This window comes from Caenorhabditis remanei, chromosome III, assembly GCF_010183535.1.
Source record: "Caenorhabditis remanei strain PX506 chromosome III, whole genome shotgun sequence".
Lineage (NCBI taxonomy): Eukaryota > Metazoa > Nematoda > Chromadorea > Rhabditida > Rhabditidae > Caenorhabditis > Caenorhabditis remanei.
Genome location: NC_071330.1, coordinates 6265834 through 6284815, shown reverse-complemented (window position 1 = coordinate 6284815; position 18982 = coordinate 6265834). Strand labels below are relative to the sequence as shown.

The window sequence follows — 18982 nt, the reverse complement described above, 5'->3', positions numbered from 1 at the left end:
AAGAAGAAGGAAGGATAAATGACTTTAAGATGAAATTTCAGGCTATACTGCAGGGAAGTTAGTAACAAATAATTGGTGATGGAAGATGGAAGATTACAAAAGATTTTGGAAGACTGGAAATGTGTTCTGCTCAGGTCTAATCGGAAATTAGTCGAAAAAATATAGTAGGAGCACGTCTTGAGATTCATAACTCGAAGTCAATCAGAACTCTCAATAAGAAGAAGCGGACGAAAAGAAACGTCGGTTTTATGACAGCTCTGCAAAATGTTTGTACCGCAGTCGGTTGGAATTGAGGATGCGCTCGTCAACGATCATCGGCTCAAACCTTTTTAGAAAATATTGTTCGAAGGATTTTCACTAAAATTTCAAATATTATCGTTAGTCATATTTTCGTCACTAGACACATTCCTGCGTGACGAATCAAGACGAAGAAATTGAACTTTCTCTTTCCCTCTCTGCCGGAATTCGAATCGGAATTCCGAATGAGATTTCCTGTCCCGAAATTCTAGAAATTCATAGATAATTCAGGAGTGTCTACCTCTGCTCTTTGCTTTTTCCAGAAAATTTCAGTTCGCATTCGTTTTCGAAATTAACGAATTACCATTTCGATGAGGAGCCCTTCTTTCTCTGCTATTTCGGAATCTCCATCTATTTTTCCCCATTGGAAACCTCTTCATTAGTTCACAACATAAGAAGCGTCATTTCAAATTCTCCATCTCATTTTTAATTCCAGGAGAAGAAGAAGAAGGTTTATCTTTTTCATTGAATTAAAATCATGATCTTCTAAGACCCGCCCCTTTTCCCAGAATAGACAAGGATACTAAACAAGACCAAACATTGAAATCTCGGTGAGTGGGAAGAGAAAGAAACTCTTTCAGATCAATTAGTTTTCACTGGATGATGCTCCCTATGGCCTCAGGCGGTCCAATTAGATCTCGTGCCATTCGAAAAAATTCAACAAAGTGTACTTGAAACTTCGCATACATTTTGTTAGTGATTCCAGATTTAAAAAATCCGGATCAAATGCTAAATTCAGATGACATGAACCAAAAAAATTGGGGAAAAATAATTGAATCTTAGAATTAGACTGACTGCAAGACCCTTCAGAAATTTCCAACTTCCTGATCCCACCCACTTTTTGAAACAAAATACCAAAAAAAAAAACTGATAAGCTTTTTTGTCGGAAATTCGAAGTTAATCAGAAAACGAAACGGAACACAAAACTAGAGAATAAAGCTGAAAACCAGGCGAAAAATATAAATCAAAGTTGACAGAAAGTCAAGAATAGAATCACAAAAAAAGAAAAAGGAGCAAGAAAAATAAGTATTTTGGATAAGTCAAAAGTTTGTATGGAAGTTTGCTTTCCTGTGGGACTTTCTTGTGGGATTGAATACATGATGCTCGCCGTTGCAAAAATGTAAAAAGTTGATCTAGGTAGCAGTCGAACATGATTTATATACTGCGAACAGTGTTTTGTTTTCAGATTTTCACTGATTCAAGTTCCATGACTAACCCACGAGTTTTCCACTTCTAATCATCATAAAACCTTGGTCAGATTGAATTTGTTCCGTACAATCATGCATAAGAAATGAAATTTAGGCTAACCAAAAACAAAGTGATAATTTCAAAAACTGACAGGCTGTTTACTGGAAAAAAGAAAACAAAAGAGTCTTCTGAAGTGAGAGATGACGTGGCATCTCATCTGGAGACTTTTTGAGGGACACATGTGACAAGAAGAACAAGAAAAAAGAGGGGAAATCCGGTGTCACTCAACTTGAGAGAAATCCGTTTGATAGTACAACTGAGCAATAAAAAACGGAGAGGAAACTCATTTTTGGGATTGGAATACTAAAACTGAAGAAACGAAACGAAAACGAAGGAGGCGGGGGGAATCAGAATGATTCCAGTTTCGCTAGACTGATTTTGGTTTAAAGATGAGATCAGAGTGCATATATATTTCAGTGAGAGAGTAAGGGAGGGACAGATTGCTTCCGATTCACTGAAAATTCTGAATCGAAGAGTGAGAAGTCGTCAGAAAGGAATCCGAAATCTAGGGAAGACACTAATGTAATTGAGAGAAAAAAGAAGAGGAAGATAAAAAACATAGGAGAAATTAACTTGGATCTCATATACATATGTCACTTTTCTCTCTTGTTTTTGCACAAAACAGGAACAAGTAAGACGCCTTTTTCTCTCTTGAAAAGCACAAGGGGTGGAGCTTAGAGAGGAAGAGATGGAGAAAGAGACAAATAAGTTTCACCGAATATTTTCCACACACACAGGGATTTTAAGAAGGAGGAGACGGATGTGCAGTAGGATCACCACGATAAAGAATTATTATGTTCGATGTGTGATCAGTTGAATGTTTGAGAAGAAAGAGTGCTCATCGAATTCCACGTGGGAAAGTGATGAGCAAAACGCAAAACACGGGAGAATCGTCCTTTTGGGAGGAGGGTGTTTACTTGGATTTGTAGAAAAATGGTCAGAGTTTTGAGGAGAAAAGTGGGACAAAACAAGTATGGAGAGTTTAACCGAGGGTAACTGAAGAGAATTCTATTAGGAGAAGAAGTTGAAAGAACGAATTCTGGAAATACGTCGTGTCAGACTTTCCTTGTCTTTGGAATCGTCTGACTCGAGAGAGTGAGAGATTGGGTTTTCACCAAATAAGTGGAAACATTGGGTGCCCGTCTATTAGAGTTTTGAAAACTTATAACCTAAAAGAACATTCTTCTTGCTTTCCGCCAGAATAACTGGCCTCATTTCAAGCAAGAAGTATAGTTTTTATAGATGTCTCTCCAACGTCATTCATATGGGAGATCCTTCGTTTCCTCTTTTGTGTATTAAGTTAATTATTCGAAGAAGGATTTTCAAAAGTTTTTGATGATATTCACGTATGGGATTGGTCTCAGAGATGTTTGAGAAGATTTAGAAATAAAAGAGGAACCTGGAAAGAACTTTTCCGAAAATAAGGGTAGGAGAGTCAAAAAATCCCATTTTTGAAGCAATTTCTGAAAATCTGGAAGTTAGAAAAACACTTCTCCCGACCTTAATTCAATAAAAATACAACCAAAAAGCAGAAAATAAGTGTTTTTCCAGAATTTTGGTGTCTCAAAGCGTCAAAGGTGCGCCAGATTATCCTCACCAAGTAAAGAAAATTGCTTGGCAAGGAGAGGAAAAACGAACATATTTTTAGGCGATTATGGTTAAAATAAGAAAAGGAAAAAACAACGGAAAATGATCAAACCTCCGAAAGAGCCTTGAATGCATTCTAAATAAAGTAATAATTCAGAATTTCTTCTCGAAACAATTCGAGAATCTCTTTTTTCTAACGAAGGAGGAGCCTCTTTTCTGACGTCCGAAAAGTTGGAGGAGGAGAGGTGAGCGGGGGTCACAATTCAATTATTAATGCGTCTATGATTATAATAATACAATTTTCGAATCGAGATAGATCAGTGTGCGCGCCAGAATTTTTGATTTGATGACTAAAAGGGGAAGTTTTTGTGTTGTTTTGAGAAGGAGGTCTTCTGAATTCAAATTCTGAATTCCGAATTCAGAATCTAGTTCTGTCACGTAAAAAAAGGTAAAAGTTTGAAAGAAAAAAGTTTAAACATTTGAAATTAAAGAAATTAGAAGTGCGCATCACTCGGAATGAATTGACATCTGAAGTTTCAGAAGAGGTCAGAGATTAGGGGAGTACAAGACAGAGAAGTGTAGGTGTTGAGTCATTTGCCACGCAAGAGCAGCCAACTGTCAGTTAAATAATAGAACTATGATCTTTCAGAGACAACTAGAATGTCTCTATGATATAAATTAGTCAGGAAGAGAATAAAAAATATGAATTCAATAGAAATAAAAAGAGTTCAAATGATAACATCACGACACCTACATATAGAAATAGAGGATGAGCTGGCAAATCTCTTTTCAAGTTTTTAGCTTTGACTTACTTCCTGATTTTTGATATTCGAGATGACTACGGGTGGGTTTTCAAAAAATTGAAAGTTGAGGTCGGGATGTTACAAATCCATTCTAACAAAAAGAAATTGTAAAATATTTGAAAGGTTTCTTTCATATCGGGATGGTTTCAGATACAAATTCTAGAAGAAGTTTACTGATTAGGAAAATATATAAACTCAATTCATGAATAGATAAACCATAAAACCTCTAATACGGGGCCCCACCAATGTCTGTTTAACGTGGTATATCTTTCATATCAAATGAGTTATCAAAAAGGTGCCAACAGACAAAATATAGCTGAGTACTTATAAAATATTTCTTCAGTTGAAAACAATTTGATAGCTCTCAATGCAGTTGAGATATTGTGCACCAAACTTCTGCTACTGGGGGCACCTTTATTAGAGGTTTTACGGTACTCCTTTTAGAAGCAGAAATCCACAGTACATTTTTAATTTTAGTGGTGTCGTAGATCATATGTATTTCAATTTGATAACTGGCTACTGTCTTACAATCCTTAGGAGCAGAGGAACCTTGTCCTCATTATCTCGTTCTCGATCTGATAATTCAGTTGATTCATCGAATTGGTCACCAAATTTGCGAAAATTTAGTAAAGCGGAATTAAATTTTCCATGGAAAATCATTTTTCTTATGAAAATTGGATAGATTATAAACTAGAATCTTCTAGAATCACAAATCCTTTCTTTTTATAAACTTCTGAAAAGGAGAAACCATCGTCATACTCGTATACTTATCTTATCCTTTTTTCCAACTACGTCATACCAGGAAAAACAAAATAAAAAGTGAAACATACATCAACTGCTAAGTAGCTTTTTCCAAAATGAGACCAAAGTTGGTAAATCCTTGTTTTTCTGCAAAAAGAGCAGAGACTTCACCCAAAAAGAAGGCGGGCCCACGTGGCTACTCTCCATCAGTTTCTTACTGGAACTAAGCTACTTCAATCCGTGATTAAAACACAAAATGATGAGTAGAGACTCTTTTTTATTTTTTGTTCTCCGAGAAAAGTACATTCTGAAAGTTCTTCAAATTCTTCATCTGAAGCTCATTTTGATCCGAATTCCGAATGATCAAACACCGACGAAGGAGAAGCGGAAGACAAATTTAGGCCGTGTGTCCGTATAATGTGGAAAACTCAGTTTCTCAGTTTTTATGGGAAAATTTTAGTGACATCTTCTCTAGTTTTTTTCAGTTTGAATTTGAATTTAAACGATGTGGAAAGATGGGGAAAAAAGATATTTGAACTTTCTCGGATTCAGATTCCGAAGGTTTCAGAAGATAAAGAATGAAATGATGGAATTGACAGGTGAAACAAAAAAAAAAAGAAACAAGAAGAAGTGAACAAGGGTTCAGATGCAACATGAGAATAATTGAAATCCGAAACTATTCTGAAACATTTGTAAAAGTGTGGGTCACGTGGTTTGTATTCCTTCTGAACTTCAAAATTCAAAATTCAAAATACAAGAAGACGTCATTTCAGAAGTACTGAGATTTAGTGATGTAGAACTTTTCTGTTTCTTTGTTTCACTGAAGTTGAAATGAAACTCAGCCAGCTGGGAAGTCCGAATTCTAGGAAATAAAGATTTGCAGTTTGCAGATACAGAATGATTCAGATGTACGTAGAGTCTGTAGTTACGGGAAAATGATTCTGAAACTAGAATCTGGTTTGATGAAGAGCAGAACACGATTTTCCGAAAAAAAAAATGAGTAAAGCCAAAGCCAAGAAGCTTCGAAACCGAGCTATCTTGTTGAATGCTTCGATCTATTAGAAACGGGTTTCGGGCCCAAAATGATCCGATCCGAATAACAAATTGAACTAAACAAACGATGTTCTACTCCTACGAACAAAATGACATGTGAATACGTAGAATCTCAAAACATCCTGAAAATTAGTTAATTCCCGAAAACATGTTATTCTGTGAAAATTGAAACTTGATTCCTATTTTTTCAATTTTTTAAAATCAAAGTTTTGTCTGGAATACTCTGAATCCGGGGAACATACTAAACGAATCCTTCAAAAAAGGGAAAGTTTAGCAGAAAAAAAATAGTTAAGAGTTCACTTTTTGCTCACGTGTCAAATGCAACACAACAGAAAGAAGTCCTCTTTTCGGTTTCTGTTGTTCACAGAAAATTGAATCGGAATCTCTTTTGTTGTTGGTCAAAAAGAGTTTCATTCACCACTCAAAAAACGGATAGAAAAGTTTTGAATAAAATCAAAAAGAGAGTGAAAAGGAGAGCTCAGGAATTCTTCTTCTTTTCAGGTTCATGCTTATTTTTGGCATCAGAATAATTAAAAATGTCCCTAAATAGATCGGAAGAAAGTTTCCGGAGACTCAATTAAATGAGTTCAAGAAAACGCGGGGGATTTGAAGAGCACAAATCCTAGAAAAAGCCGTGAAGATGTTTGGATTGAGCCGTGAGACCAAACGGGAAAAGGTGTCAGAGGTAACAGGAAGGATGTTGTCTGTGAAGATTGCTCAGAGATCAATCATTTTGTATTAGGAGTCGTCAAGATGATGGCAAAGGATTGAAGGTTCTATTCGAGGCGCGAAAAGTATATGTGGACTGGATTGACTTATGCGGAATTAATTTATGTTTATTTTATTTCAAAAAGAAATAAAAGCTTGATCCACTACAGGAAAACGTAATTCCTTGAGTGTATGATCACCGACTCTGATCTCGTCCATTTTTAGAAGGAACTAGATCACGGAAAGAAGAAAATAGTTTAAAATAATGAAAACACTTTTAATACATTTATAACCAACTTTGGTGTTTTCTGAATCTCTAGTTTAACAGAAAAATATAATGTTGCAATAGAATTTTTGGAAAATCTGAGTGTTTTTCTCTCCGAAATCTTGGCATTTTTACAGGACAAAGATTCAATTTGTGTAATATAAAAAAGTAAGGATTCGGAATATATGCTATTCAAAATGTTGCCAAATGCTCCATCCTCGATTAGAAAATACTCAAAGTTGAAGACGTGCTACATAGCTCACGAAAAAATAACCAAAAGTTCAAATACTGCGATAGAGAAAAGAAGATGAATGAGCAATTTCTCGGTCTCTCACAATTATTCATTCTTCAGGAATGGAACCATCGGTGTGCATAAGTTACCTCCTTTTTGAGTCTTCTTGGAGTTCTTTTCAATTATTTTTTTGCAATGAAACTTGGAAAATTAATATGAAAAAGAAAAAGATTCTAATGAAAATGAAGAAAATAGAAGATAAATGGAAATCATTGAACAGAATCATGAGGAAGCTTAGGTTTTCAAAAAAAGGATTAGAATAGAAGTTCTTTGGCGGAAGATGGGTTTCAGTTTTCCCCCTAATGCTTCTAAAAATTCTTTTTTTGCTAAAGTGCATTCTGATTTTTAGAAAAAACCCTTGACTAAAAAAACGAACAGATATTCTTCGTGATCTTTTAGTCTTTTTGTCACGTTCTAATCACCGTGAATACCTAGAAATTCTTTTTAAAAAGTGGGCAAACGGACAAGAAAAAGTAGAAAAATCAGCGTCCATTGAGTTTGATTTTCACTTTTTTGCATAAAATTCGATGAATCATATTCCAATTTATGAAAATTGGAATTTACTCAAGCGTTTTTATGAATTTGAGAAAAATAAGAAGAAGAAGAAGCGCCTCTTTCTGGTTATCAAACATTTTTGAGCAAAAAAAAAGAGAAAAAATCAAGGTCATAAGAAAACTTCACCGAAAATAAGAAAATGTTCTTTTTCCCTTATTGCAAAAGTATAAGAAGAGCACTCGAGAAAAGAAGAAATATTTCAAAACATGGCAACCCTGTCCACCCAATAAACATGGATCTCCATCTTTCAATATTTTTCTCCCCCAAAAAAGTGTTTCATTTTTAGAATAAGAAAAAAGAGTTGTAGAAGTTGAAATCAATCATGATAAAATCTAGGATTACCAGCTGAGTTTTTGAAATGATGGATTGGTAGAAGTGAAATTTAGTGAGAGCTGTTTACAAAACTTTCTACCAATGACCGATGTACTGATAGATACTTCAGGGTTCAAATGGAAAAAAAATCGCTAATATAGAGTTCAAAAAATAGAAGGTTCTATGAGTTGCAAAAAGTTCAAGTTCTGGGTGCTAGAACCATTGAACATTGAAACTGACCGTTAACAGAAACTATCTGTTCAACCAGAAATCTCTTCCCCCTCACAATGAAAAAGTAAACACGGTCAGTGGGATATCACTCCCTTAGCTTTTCCACAATGACTAAACCAAAACTAAATAAGATTTTGAGTCACTTAAAACCACTTTAGCCGCTCCTCTTTTCCTACCATTTGTTTTTAAAGAATTTAACTGAAATCCGATTCATGTTTTCTCATTTTTCCACCCCCACATTTCTCATGCAGAAAGGGTAATTATCAGATGTTGGAATAAGAGAAAATATAACTTTTGCGTAGAAAAAATGGTACTTCTTTTCATAAATGGAATGCTTTGTAGTACTAATAGAAAAAAAAGAAAACAAGTGGTTTTTTGGTTTTTCTTTTCTGGGAACAATATAAAGGAGAGAAGAGAGTGGTCACTCGACCAAATCAAAGCTCGACAAGTTCATTCATTTCTTTTTTTTCTCTTTAATTCCTTTTCCGAATTCACGGAAGAATGACTACTACAGTATTCTGGATATTCTAAAGAAGAAGAGACACTTTGTGTGTGGCAACAACTATTTTTCTATATTAGGGTCAGTTTTTGAGAGAATTCTCTATGCTCCGACGAGCATGAAATCTGATGACACAATGGGATTATGAGGGGACGAAAAAGAAGAAAAAGGAAGATTCAGGTTCTGAAAAAGGGGACTCTTTAATTGTAAGAATTATATTTTTAAAGTTTATAATTGAATTATAAGCAAATCATGGCAGGTGAAAGGAAATTGAACTTTCAGGTTTCAGAAATTAATATAAATCTGATAATTAGAAAAATGAAACCAATCAAAGTCATGTGATGAATGAAGTTGTACTGAATTTTGAGCTTTGAAACATTAGGAATCTGAAATTATTGAAACAGAGATCACTGTCTGATTCAGGCAGAAAATTTTCAATGTGCTTCAAAACTAGAACTGAATGTTCTTTTATTTGAGAGACCATCTTAATGAAAACGTCTTTTCTGACACAGATATTACTGTACGTGCACAACGGGAAAATTTGGAAGAACTCCTCTGAATCTACATGTTCTTGTGAACACGCTGTTCAAATAGTTGTCAGGTGGGAAGCAGAAAAAAAACAGGTGAGAAAAATAATAAGAAAAAAGAATAGAAGAACAAAAATCCCTTCTTCCGATACTTGAAAACTTTTTATTAGCTTTTACACACACACACATACGTATCCCGTGGAACAATTCGAATTATTGGTTGGTTATTGGGTTCATGTGAAAAAGATGATGAGAGCAATTGATAAGAAGAGTTACCTGAAGAAGACAAAGATTAGAAATAGATGGAATGAGAGCGGGAATTCTGAGGATAAAAGAAGAGAGAAAGAGGAAGAAAGGTTGTGTTTTGAAACAAATAAAAGAGACAATGTTTGACATGATACTTGTGGGAGACACTTCACTCATGCCTTCTTCTCCTCTTCCTCTGAACTTCAATCTTTTTGAATCCGAGAATCTAAGGAGAGGATGTTCCTCTTTTTTTTCCGCTATTTTGAATTCATGAATAAAGATATCTTTGTGACAACTCTCAGTTTTGTTATAACATGAAGATTTTCAGGTTGGAGACACTTCAGACTGAAAAGGTTGCATGGTTCTCAATTAAAAAACGTTCTGATATAGCAACGATGATGTGGGCGGGGAATCGTCATTGATTACTGCATTGACGAAGAATGATTGGGTTTCGAAGTTTTCACAACCTCACTTTTCCGAAAGTGATTTGAAGAAGGGTCGCAGAAAATGTCAAATTAAACAACTTGCCAGGATTTATAGTTTAGTTCCCGAATATACTGTACTTAAAAAAAAAATTTCAGCCAAATTATTCGAAGAAATCTAAAAATATTATATCGGAACTGTATCTACACAGAAAAATGTAGAAACAATTACAATTTTCGCAACAGAAAAAATAAAAAAGACGAGCTTGTACCGGAGTGTCTCGGAGTGAGACACATCAGCATAGAAAAAGCTAAAGGAATTTACTAAGGGAAGAAAAAAGACTACAAGAAATTACAAAGGCGCCTTTGCAAAGGTAAGCTACAATTAATAGAGAAAACTTCAAGAACAATGAATAGAAATGTAATACAATAGGAACAGGAATAAGTTGTCGAAAACAAATTTTTCTTCGTTGTACCTTTTAAACATCGTTTTGAAGAATGCTGAAAGACATAATTTCCATTGCCATTTGTCATCAGGCTACCGAAAAATATCTCTCGGTGATCAAGAAATCCGATGGAAGTGGTGGCACATCAACGGAGCAATTCGGAAATTATCAATTTTGTTTTCTCGCAAATTCTTTAGTAAACTCACATATTTCTTGTCAACTAGATCAACTTCTTCTGGTCTATCTATCCGGATCGTTCAAAGCTAGAAAAATTTGGTTTGGAGGAGCAGGATTACGAAAATATTTCGAAACAGTACGATAAAACTGGATAACTTTTTATTTGAACTCCCGCAAATTTGTTTTCAAAAACTGCTTATTAATTTCCACGTGTATTTACCTCATTCCCTATTTTTTTGTTGTAAAAATCGAAGATAAAAAACTAAATTTTTAGAAGGATGAGTCATTTTGCAATCGAACAGCAATAGAGCTCGTTAGCATCCACTCGGATATCGAAATGAGCAAACCGTCTAAATCGGTAAGACAACTTTTCCATTGTTTGAGAGTCTGAATGAAACATCATCTTGAGCCTGTTAAATTTCAGCCAAACCAAGCGAAAAGTTCATCAAGTGTCGGTTCGGTATGTCCACCAACCGCCCGTTCGTTGAGCATGATGACGGCAGAGCCTCTGACCGATCCTCGTCTGATCCCGACTGCGTTGTCCAATTCGGTGAACACGGCAATCGGAGGAACACCGTCGGATTTTGAATCGTACGTTTCAGAATTTTCTGTATGTTCTAACTTCCCCCCTTTTAGCAACTCGGGTCTATCTGATACTTCTGCTGGATCCGGACGCGCCAGCTCGGCCACTTCAACTCCAAAGACTGCTCAAGCACCGACGTCCCCAGAAATCATTATGAATGATTTGAGAAGAGGAAGTCTTTTCGGAAGACAAACGAAAAGTCTCGGTGGGAGTCAGTCAATGGAGACACCACAAAGTGTTACTAACGTTACTTGGACCAATGTGAGTTTAAAATTTGAGCAGAATAAAATGAATGAAACATTTTCAGACTGACATGTCAACTGCCTCTCAACTGAGCAGTTTTGATAGAAAACCACTGAACAATCAATCGTCGATAAACTCGGAAATGTCGGAATCAATGAAAACTGGTATTCCGAAAAGTGAGAAGGTAGTAATCTATACCAGTGCTCTTATTAATCTATTCTTCTCAGAGCGTCAATCGTCTTTCGCGTCTTTCGGGTGCTTCTAAAACTAGAAGACGTTCTCCAATCGCCGAAATCAATGCTTTGAAAAGACATGAGGAGCAGAAGAAGCAGCATGATGCATTGCAAGATTCCATGATACCGGAAAAGTCAACCAAGTCGAAAAAGTCGAAAAAGACTAAATCGAAGAAATCAGGGAAGAGAAGAAAGCGTTTGGACGCATCTGGAAAGTCGACTAAATCTGGGAAATCGAAGAAACTGGGGCTCTCGCAGAAGTCAACAAAATCAGGAAAAGTTGCTAAGAAACAACCTTCGGAGAGAATGGATCCTGACTTTTCGAAAAAATCGAAAAAATCGATGAAGTCGACGAAATCGAAAAAGATGGAACAGACACCTGCATTCGGTCAATCTGGAGTTGTGAAGAAGGGAGATAATAGTGTTTATTTGCCAGGTGTCATGAATAAGTGAGTCCAAAAAGTAATATAAAACTAATCTTTCTTTTCTTCAGTGCTCCTCCAGCAGCTCCAACCATCAAGAATGTCCCAATGAAACGAAATCCACCGGCCGGTCTTTCATCTAAAAGTCGCAAAGGAAACCCAACTCCAGCATACAATTTTCCTGGAGCAGGACAATGTACTCGTAATATGAGTGATGTGGCTCCACGTACTCCACAAAATGTCATTGATCCGAATCAGAGTCATGTTGTTTATGACGTCGCGAAACTTACACCCGCTCAGAGACGTTTCCAACCGAAACAACCAGCTGGATGCTCTGGAATAAAGCAGCAACCAAAGTCGTTATTCGGGACAAAAAAACCGGCGGTCAGTTAAAATGAGAAAACAAAACTGAAAAAAGATAATTTGCAGAGTTCAAGTGCTTCGAGACAGACGAGTGTTGTTGCTCCTCCGGCAGAGATTCCATCAACTGGAAACAATAAAATTGTCATCTTTGGAAAAACACCGGACGGAAAGAATATGGTACTTTTTGAATTTTAATTGTTTTTCATGGCGACGTTTCCAGGTTCAAATGACAATCGACATGCAAATTGTTGCTGGTGAAGCTCTCGGAGCATCGGATAAACCAATGACAATTGTTCCGAAGAAAGTGATTGTTGGAGGGAAAGAACTTGCATTTGATTCGGAAGAGAAGAGCAATAGACAGTAGTATTCTGTCAGTTATTGAAAATATTGTAGAATAAAGAGTGTCTGTATAATTTTGTAAAATATTGAAATGTATTCACAACCACAAAATGTAAGAAAGAATAGAAGTAAGAAGGAAGATGAGTGTCACCTGAAATATGGTGGGATTGAGAAAAAGAGCAGTGGGAATTTCGAGAATTATATGAGAAGAAAAGTCATTGGCTACAGAAATTTTGAAAATTGAACACTTAGATTTTCCGACTTGTTCTCTTTTCTTATCATTATTGTGCAGTGTAGGATAATTACACAAACTAAAAATGGCTGAACCAACTGAAAAATCTCATTTTTGACAATTTCGGAATACTAATAAAACGAGGAATTCTGGCAAAAAGTAATTAAACCAGCTCAAAAATCTACAAAATTATTTACATAAAATCTCTTTTCCCTTCTCATTTTCCCACTGCTCAATACTTAATTTTCAGAGGTAGTTGGAGCTATAAACGATAGAAATGATGGATAAATGAGAGATATATCCAATACAATGGAAGATTCAATTTATAATTCAATCAGAGACGACGTGTCTTCTGTATCTATTCGTCTCCAAAGCGTGTACCTTTTCGGCATTTGCTCTGCTACAATAAACTACTTCTGCGATGACATTCGCATATTGGAAATACGTGTCTTGGTTGTAAATACACATTGTTCCACCTCCACGATGAAGTTGGTGAGTCTGAAATTGAATAACTTCAGAATTTATTTTCAGAGTTTCCTACCAACCTGTCTATTAATATCTCCGATACAAACATATGGAATCGCTGGTTTCGATGAGATTTCACTGTAAGCAACGACGAATTTCGAGTGATCTTCATAACTTGTGTAGTTGACACCGTAGGGAAGACGAATGTATTTGGCACTCATTGTCTAAAAATATAATAATTTTTATGATATCCCTCTCAAAATCTTACCGATTGTTGCTTATTCGGGTCACACATAGATGGAAGATTGAGTTCATCTCCACTCTGGTGATTCCATGTTTCAACTTTGATTGAGGATTTGAGTTCTGGTCCGACGATATCGTTGTAAAGATCTGAAAATAGAGAATTCGATTCTGGAAAGATAACTCTTCTAGAAATACCTTTTCCCCATTCTCCAGTTTTGGCAAAATGTTTGAAATTCTGGCCAGCAAGGGATTTCAGAACTTTGATGGAGGTTAGTGGAGGGCTCTGGAAATTCAAGGTTTAGAAGAACTGTAGTTTTCAATTTTATCTGTGCGATCGATTTTTTAACACTGCGCTTCTCCAAAACATATGAACACTTCAGTTGGTTGCAAAGAACTAATCAGGAGAATTAATTCTCACCTTATTATATTCCAATTTTTGCAATTGATTCAATACTGGGAAAGCGTTGGCAAAGCTTTGTGGCAAGTTGAATTTATAAGTGAATGTGTTATAGTAGAATAGTTGTTGAGCTGAAAATCCATATATCTCTCTTACATCATTCCCCTATTTCTCGCTTACCAATATCCCCAAGAGAAGCATAATTGAATGAAATACAAATTCCCATTTGCCCGTAATAATGAGCATTCGATGGGAATCTAAACTGATCGACACTCGGGAATTTCGGAATACTGTGGATCATCCAGAATCCTGTGTATTGATCGAATACTGTAACTCCCTTAGCATGCCCAGAACTGTTACTCCAAATCGTGCTATCTGGCCATTCGTCGTTATACAAGTATTGGAATGTCTGAAATAATTTGGAATTGCTTCATTTAAAGTAGTGAAAATGAGTGTACCGTTTGATTATTTGATGTGTAGTATTGCTGAAGAGTGTAGTAAACTGCGTTGTTCTGTACATCCATTCCTTGAGGCATCAATTTCTGAAAATTGAAGTTTGATGTGAGACTTCGATATTAAGTACATACCCAATTCTTATTATTTACATCAAAATACATGAATCCAGTTCCATTTGAAATCGGAACATTGTTCGGATGGTCCCAGAGATGAGGAAGTTTGTAGAAAACAAACCTGAAAAGTTATAAATTTTGAAAATTGAAAAAAATCAGTTCGGAGATTTGTATGGAAAGCCGATTAGCGAGGAATGTGATGTTCTTGATAAGTTCATTGATAAGTTCTGACAGGCCAAAGGGAAAAGTTAAAACTAGAAATATTTTATGATAATGATTCAGAGAGAACTGAAGAACAGTTTACAAATTGGAGGCTGTGTCTTCTGGGTGTCAGATGAGCGCACATAAAAAAATTTTAAAATGGAAGTCTGAATGGTCTGAACTGTAAGAAGATACAAGTATCAGGTCGCTCAATAAACTGTCAATACACTCTCTTTTGTGAAGTTTTCAGTTAAAAACGTAGCCAATGATATAAATACAACTATTTCCCTGAGAGCTAGTACAAAAAAGGATTAATTTTTGTTTAGATGAAACTCTGCTTATGAGACAATTTTGACCCTGAAACAAAAGCAAAAACTAGTATAATTCAGCAATGAACCCGTTCATCCAGACCTTCATTTTTGCTTTAAAAAAAATTAAATACACTTGGATTTTATACTCACCAATCCACGTTATTCCCGTTATTATCCTTGCATTGAATGGCTGCATATGATACTCCAAGTAGAGAAATTAGTAGGATAAGTGGTCGAATCATCTGAAAAAATATTTAAAAAATAAAAAATGAAAAGACGGAGTTAAGAACGAAGATGACTATTTATAGAGGTGTGAAATGAAGAGAAATAAGACGATTATTTTCTGTAGAGCATTCTTCAGGCTTTTGTAGAGAGGGTTTGTCACCTAGTTGACCAGTTTGGACTGCTCTTTTTGGAAGAGATTATTCCGGAAAATGTACTTTTGCTTTTCGGAGAAAGTTTGAAGTCACGTGCTGATATAAAAAGAGAGACCAAGAAGAGTCTGCACTCAAAGGAACCGTTCCTGACCTACATCAATAAAAATTCTGATGACGTGGCACACTGTGCACCGCCCATAATATCAAGATAAGCAATGTAACCGCTGTTTGGTTGAATGATGATCTTATCTTCGTATTCTTGTTCGTGTATCTCGTCTTTTCCATCAAATAACACCTTCTTCCAACTCTTTTCTTATCAATTTCTTGGACAATGTGACTGGTGTCGTCATTAGAGAGTGTGTGTGCTCCAACCGATCAAACAAGAATGATGTTTGTTGCAGAGAAGATACTGAAAGGATGACCAAGGAAAAAGGTTGAATGTCATGAAGATTATTCATAGAGTCATGTACAGTACTGACCATAAAGAATGCGACACTTGCAGTTTTTAAATGAAAATTGTCAATATTGTGACTGCCTCCCTCCCTGATAGTCTCACAATATTGATTGTTTATGGACTATACAGATTATAATGAGAGCTTCATTTTTATAGTTGACAACTTTTTTGTATGGGCACATCTTGAGAAGCTACAGGCAGTCTATGTAAACAGCTCAAAAATTTCTCCTTTTAGCAATGAAAAAGGGCAACAATTGCGAGAAATTTCTTTGACGACTGATAACTTCTTAGAATGACCCCGTACAAAAAAGTTGTCAACTACAAAAATAAAGCTCTACTCGTGGTCTGTATAGTCCATAAACAATCAATATTGTGAGACTATCAGGGAGTCCGTGTCTCAGTCACAAAGTACACCATTTTCAACTAAAAACTGCAAGTGTCGCATATTTTAAGGCCAGTACTGTAATTATTGAACCGGTACGTTCCGCTGAGCCCTCCGCTTTGCTCTACATTAGCTCCAAGTGAAAGTATCTTTTAGCTAACAGCATGTCCAACTTTTAAGTATAGGAGGACTGAAATATTAGCAAAAACTTGAGATCTTGCATGAAATGTTCCGAGAAACTGTCTTCTTGTTCATGAAAACTCAACAATTGGTGAATGTTCATTGTTTCTCTTCTACCTTTATTTTCACAATTATTCTCTTCCTTCCCTCTTTTTTTCACTCATAAATCGTTTCATTTTACAATCCGCCAAACATCCGAAAACTAGAAGCGAAAGAGAGTGGAACAGCTGAAATCACGTCGTCACCCGTTTCTCTCTGTTTCTCTCCATTTTCCCTTATTTTCTCCTCATTATTTTCACCTGCTTCTTTTCCATCTACCGTAGTAAATATCAGAAGAAGTAGACAACGGAAGGACAGAGAGCTCTGAATCAATCTGGTGTCTCATAGAGCTCGAGAGAGGGAGTAACGTGTGTTAACGGTCGATTTATTGGAGAAAGAAAAAGAAAAGAAAGAAGAGAATCCACAAAAAGATTCATATAGGGGAATATCGTGTATCACAAGACAGTTATTCAGATGGTCCAAGAAAAAGAGAGGGTCGTTTCGATGGAATGAAGAGAAATACAGAGGAATTTGCAAATGGAATGATCCATATTCGGATGGAAATATCTAAGGCGAGAGAGAGAGCAGATGGCACACGAACTTTACAGAGACAGAGAAATGTCATTTGTTATCATTTTCGCCCGAAACGAATGTAGTCGTACGATGCCTTTTTGATGGGAGCAGATCTTCCGAATCGAACGAAGTCGTAGTCTCGTTTCACTGCAAAAATATAAGTTTTGTTTTAAAAATAAGTTGATTGAAACACTGGGTAAGACCAAATTTGATTGGAAAAAAGAGAAAACATTGGGAGAAATTCAGGTGATTAGATCACTACGCAAACATCTAGAATTCGAGAAAAACGAAATGGAGATAAATAAATTTGAGGTTAATCTAATGGAGAAAGAAGGTCACGGAAAAACAAATTTCAGATCTATGTAGAGTTGAATCATAGTCATATTTTAATAAGATGTCTTATGAACTATGTCGGGAAATTAACCGTTTGTATAGGGAAAACGTTTTAGTGATGCCTAATTGACATCCTAGCTTTAAAAATAAAGAAACAATAGTCGAAATCGAATCATCAAATGATTCAAGTCAGGTTAACTGACTCCTGTGGCTCTTTTGATCTCAAAGTCAGCTTCATCAGCTTATCGATAATCATCAGGTTCCACTAATGGTATTTGAAAACTTAAGAACTTAAGCTCAGCCACGACACATCGACGCACTCTGAACTATTTCATTAAGCTAACAAAGTTGAACGTTCTCGTCCGACTTCAAAGAAAAGAGTCTCTGTTACGTACATTCCCTAATTCGATATGTTTATTCAATATCCAATTTTCGAGTTTCTGGTCTCTGAGCACCGGCCAAAAAGAGCTCATTATCTCAAATCAAACTTTATATTTAATACTGATTTGATTGACAACTTTGACATGTTAACTTATCAGTAAATGAATAGAAAGATTGAAGCTCAGGAGTTTCGATCAAAGATAAGAATAGTAGAAATTGGTTGAGAAGGTTCAGAAAGAGTAAAAGTGAAAACTGGGCACTTGTTTTTTGATAAAAGTAATCTCTTCCCAGAGAAGGATGCCAGAAGTTCCTAAAGTGAAAGGAAAATATATTGATAGAATCTTAACTAGTCACTAGTTAACAGTTCATTCGCTTACAATAAGATTACATTTATTTGGACTATTCGTTGGTCACATGGACATTGAGCAACCTGCCATATGTTCTTATACCAGAAAACATCCATATTTTCAAATGAAGACTCCTCTTAATAACTCAATTTGTCTACCCACTCAGAAAAGAAAAAGAAAGAAAGAAGAAAAAAGAACACTTACTTTTGAACTGAGAAGATGGTCTCGCGAGAAGATTAGCGAGACGAGTTGACTCGTAGAGTTCCGGTGGAAGAACGAGTCCCAAGTCGACTGGAACATCCTCTTCACAACCACCGGAGCACTCCTTTTTCGCCGCGTCGACGGTGATTGTTGAGATCAAGATGAGGAAGACGACAAGCAGGTAGATCATGGAGTTGTGAGACATTGTGACGAATTGCAGCGAGGTGACCACTGGAAATGATATGATATGGAGAAGAGAATTGTTATTTGTGAAGAAGAAGAAAAAGGAACATGGAGAAAAAGAAAGAGAAATAAATGGAATTATTACTATATCAATATAATTTAGAACTACTGTAATATGAAATCGAATTCGATTCATATCTGGAAAATAGTGAGAAAACAAAAGAGAATCGACGCCAACTTGACTCAATCAAATGGGTTCTCGTACTGTTGTTTGGCAAGTAGTATCAGGAGAAAAAGAGAATTTTCGAGTATATTGGGTGGAGAAAGTAAGAGTTTAGTCACTTCTATTCTCCCCTCTGCCCCTTATATCTCATATCACACCGACTCCGCCCATTTTTCTCTCCGGGATTTAATTGAATTGTCTGCGTCTCGGAAACTCAACTCTCTCTCTCTCTCTCTCTTCCCGTTGACTATTTTGAGAAGGCGTGGATATTCTGAGGTGACGTGGAATTGATTGGAACA

General features: G+C 36.0%; 3 protein-coding genes across 3 annotated transcripts; 1 reads left to right on the top strand and 2 right to left on the bottom strand.

Moving 5' to 3' along the window:
- Nucleotides 1-10746: 10746 nt before the first annotated feature.
- On the top strand, nucleotides 10747-12617 carry GCK72_009416 (uncharacterized protein; the record flags this gene model as incomplete). Its single annotated transcript, XM_003113238.2, has 8 exons — nucleotides 10747-10767; nucleotides 10834-11000; nucleotides 11046-11253; nucleotides 11300-11419; nucleotides 11463-11917; nucleotides 11962-12274; nucleotides 12320-12430; nucleotides 12474-12617. 8 exons carry the CDS (start codon nucleotides 10747-10749, stop codon nucleotides 12615-12617), a joined length of 1539 nt encoding a protein of 512 aa, XP_003113286.2.
- Nucleotides 12618-13154: 537 nt separating this feature from the next.
- Nucleotides 13155-15252, bottom strand: GCK72_009415 (uncharacterized protein; the record flags this gene model as incomplete). The annotated part of the gene is made up of 9 exons (XM_003113206.2): nucleotides 13155-13322; nucleotides 13370-13513; nucleotides 13558-13679; nucleotides 13728-13815; nucleotides 13951-14060; nucleotides 14110-14338; nucleotides 14388-14471; nucleotides 14517-14619; nucleotides 15161-15252. 9 exons carry the CDS (start codon nucleotides 15250-15252, stop codon nucleotides 13155-13157), a joined length of 1140 nt encoding a protein of 379 aa, XP_003113254.2.
- Nucleotides 15253-17073: 1821 nt separating this feature from the next.
- Nucleotides 17074-18482, bottom strand: GCK72_009414 (uncharacterized protein; the record flags this gene model as incomplete). The annotated part of the gene is made up of 2 exons (XM_003113098.2): nucleotides 17074-17162; nucleotides 18281-18482. 2 exons carry the CDS (start codon nucleotides 18480-18482, stop codon nucleotides 17074-17076), a joined length of 291 nt encoding a protein of 96 aa, XP_003113146.2.
- Nucleotides 18483-18982: the final 500 nt, after the last annotated feature.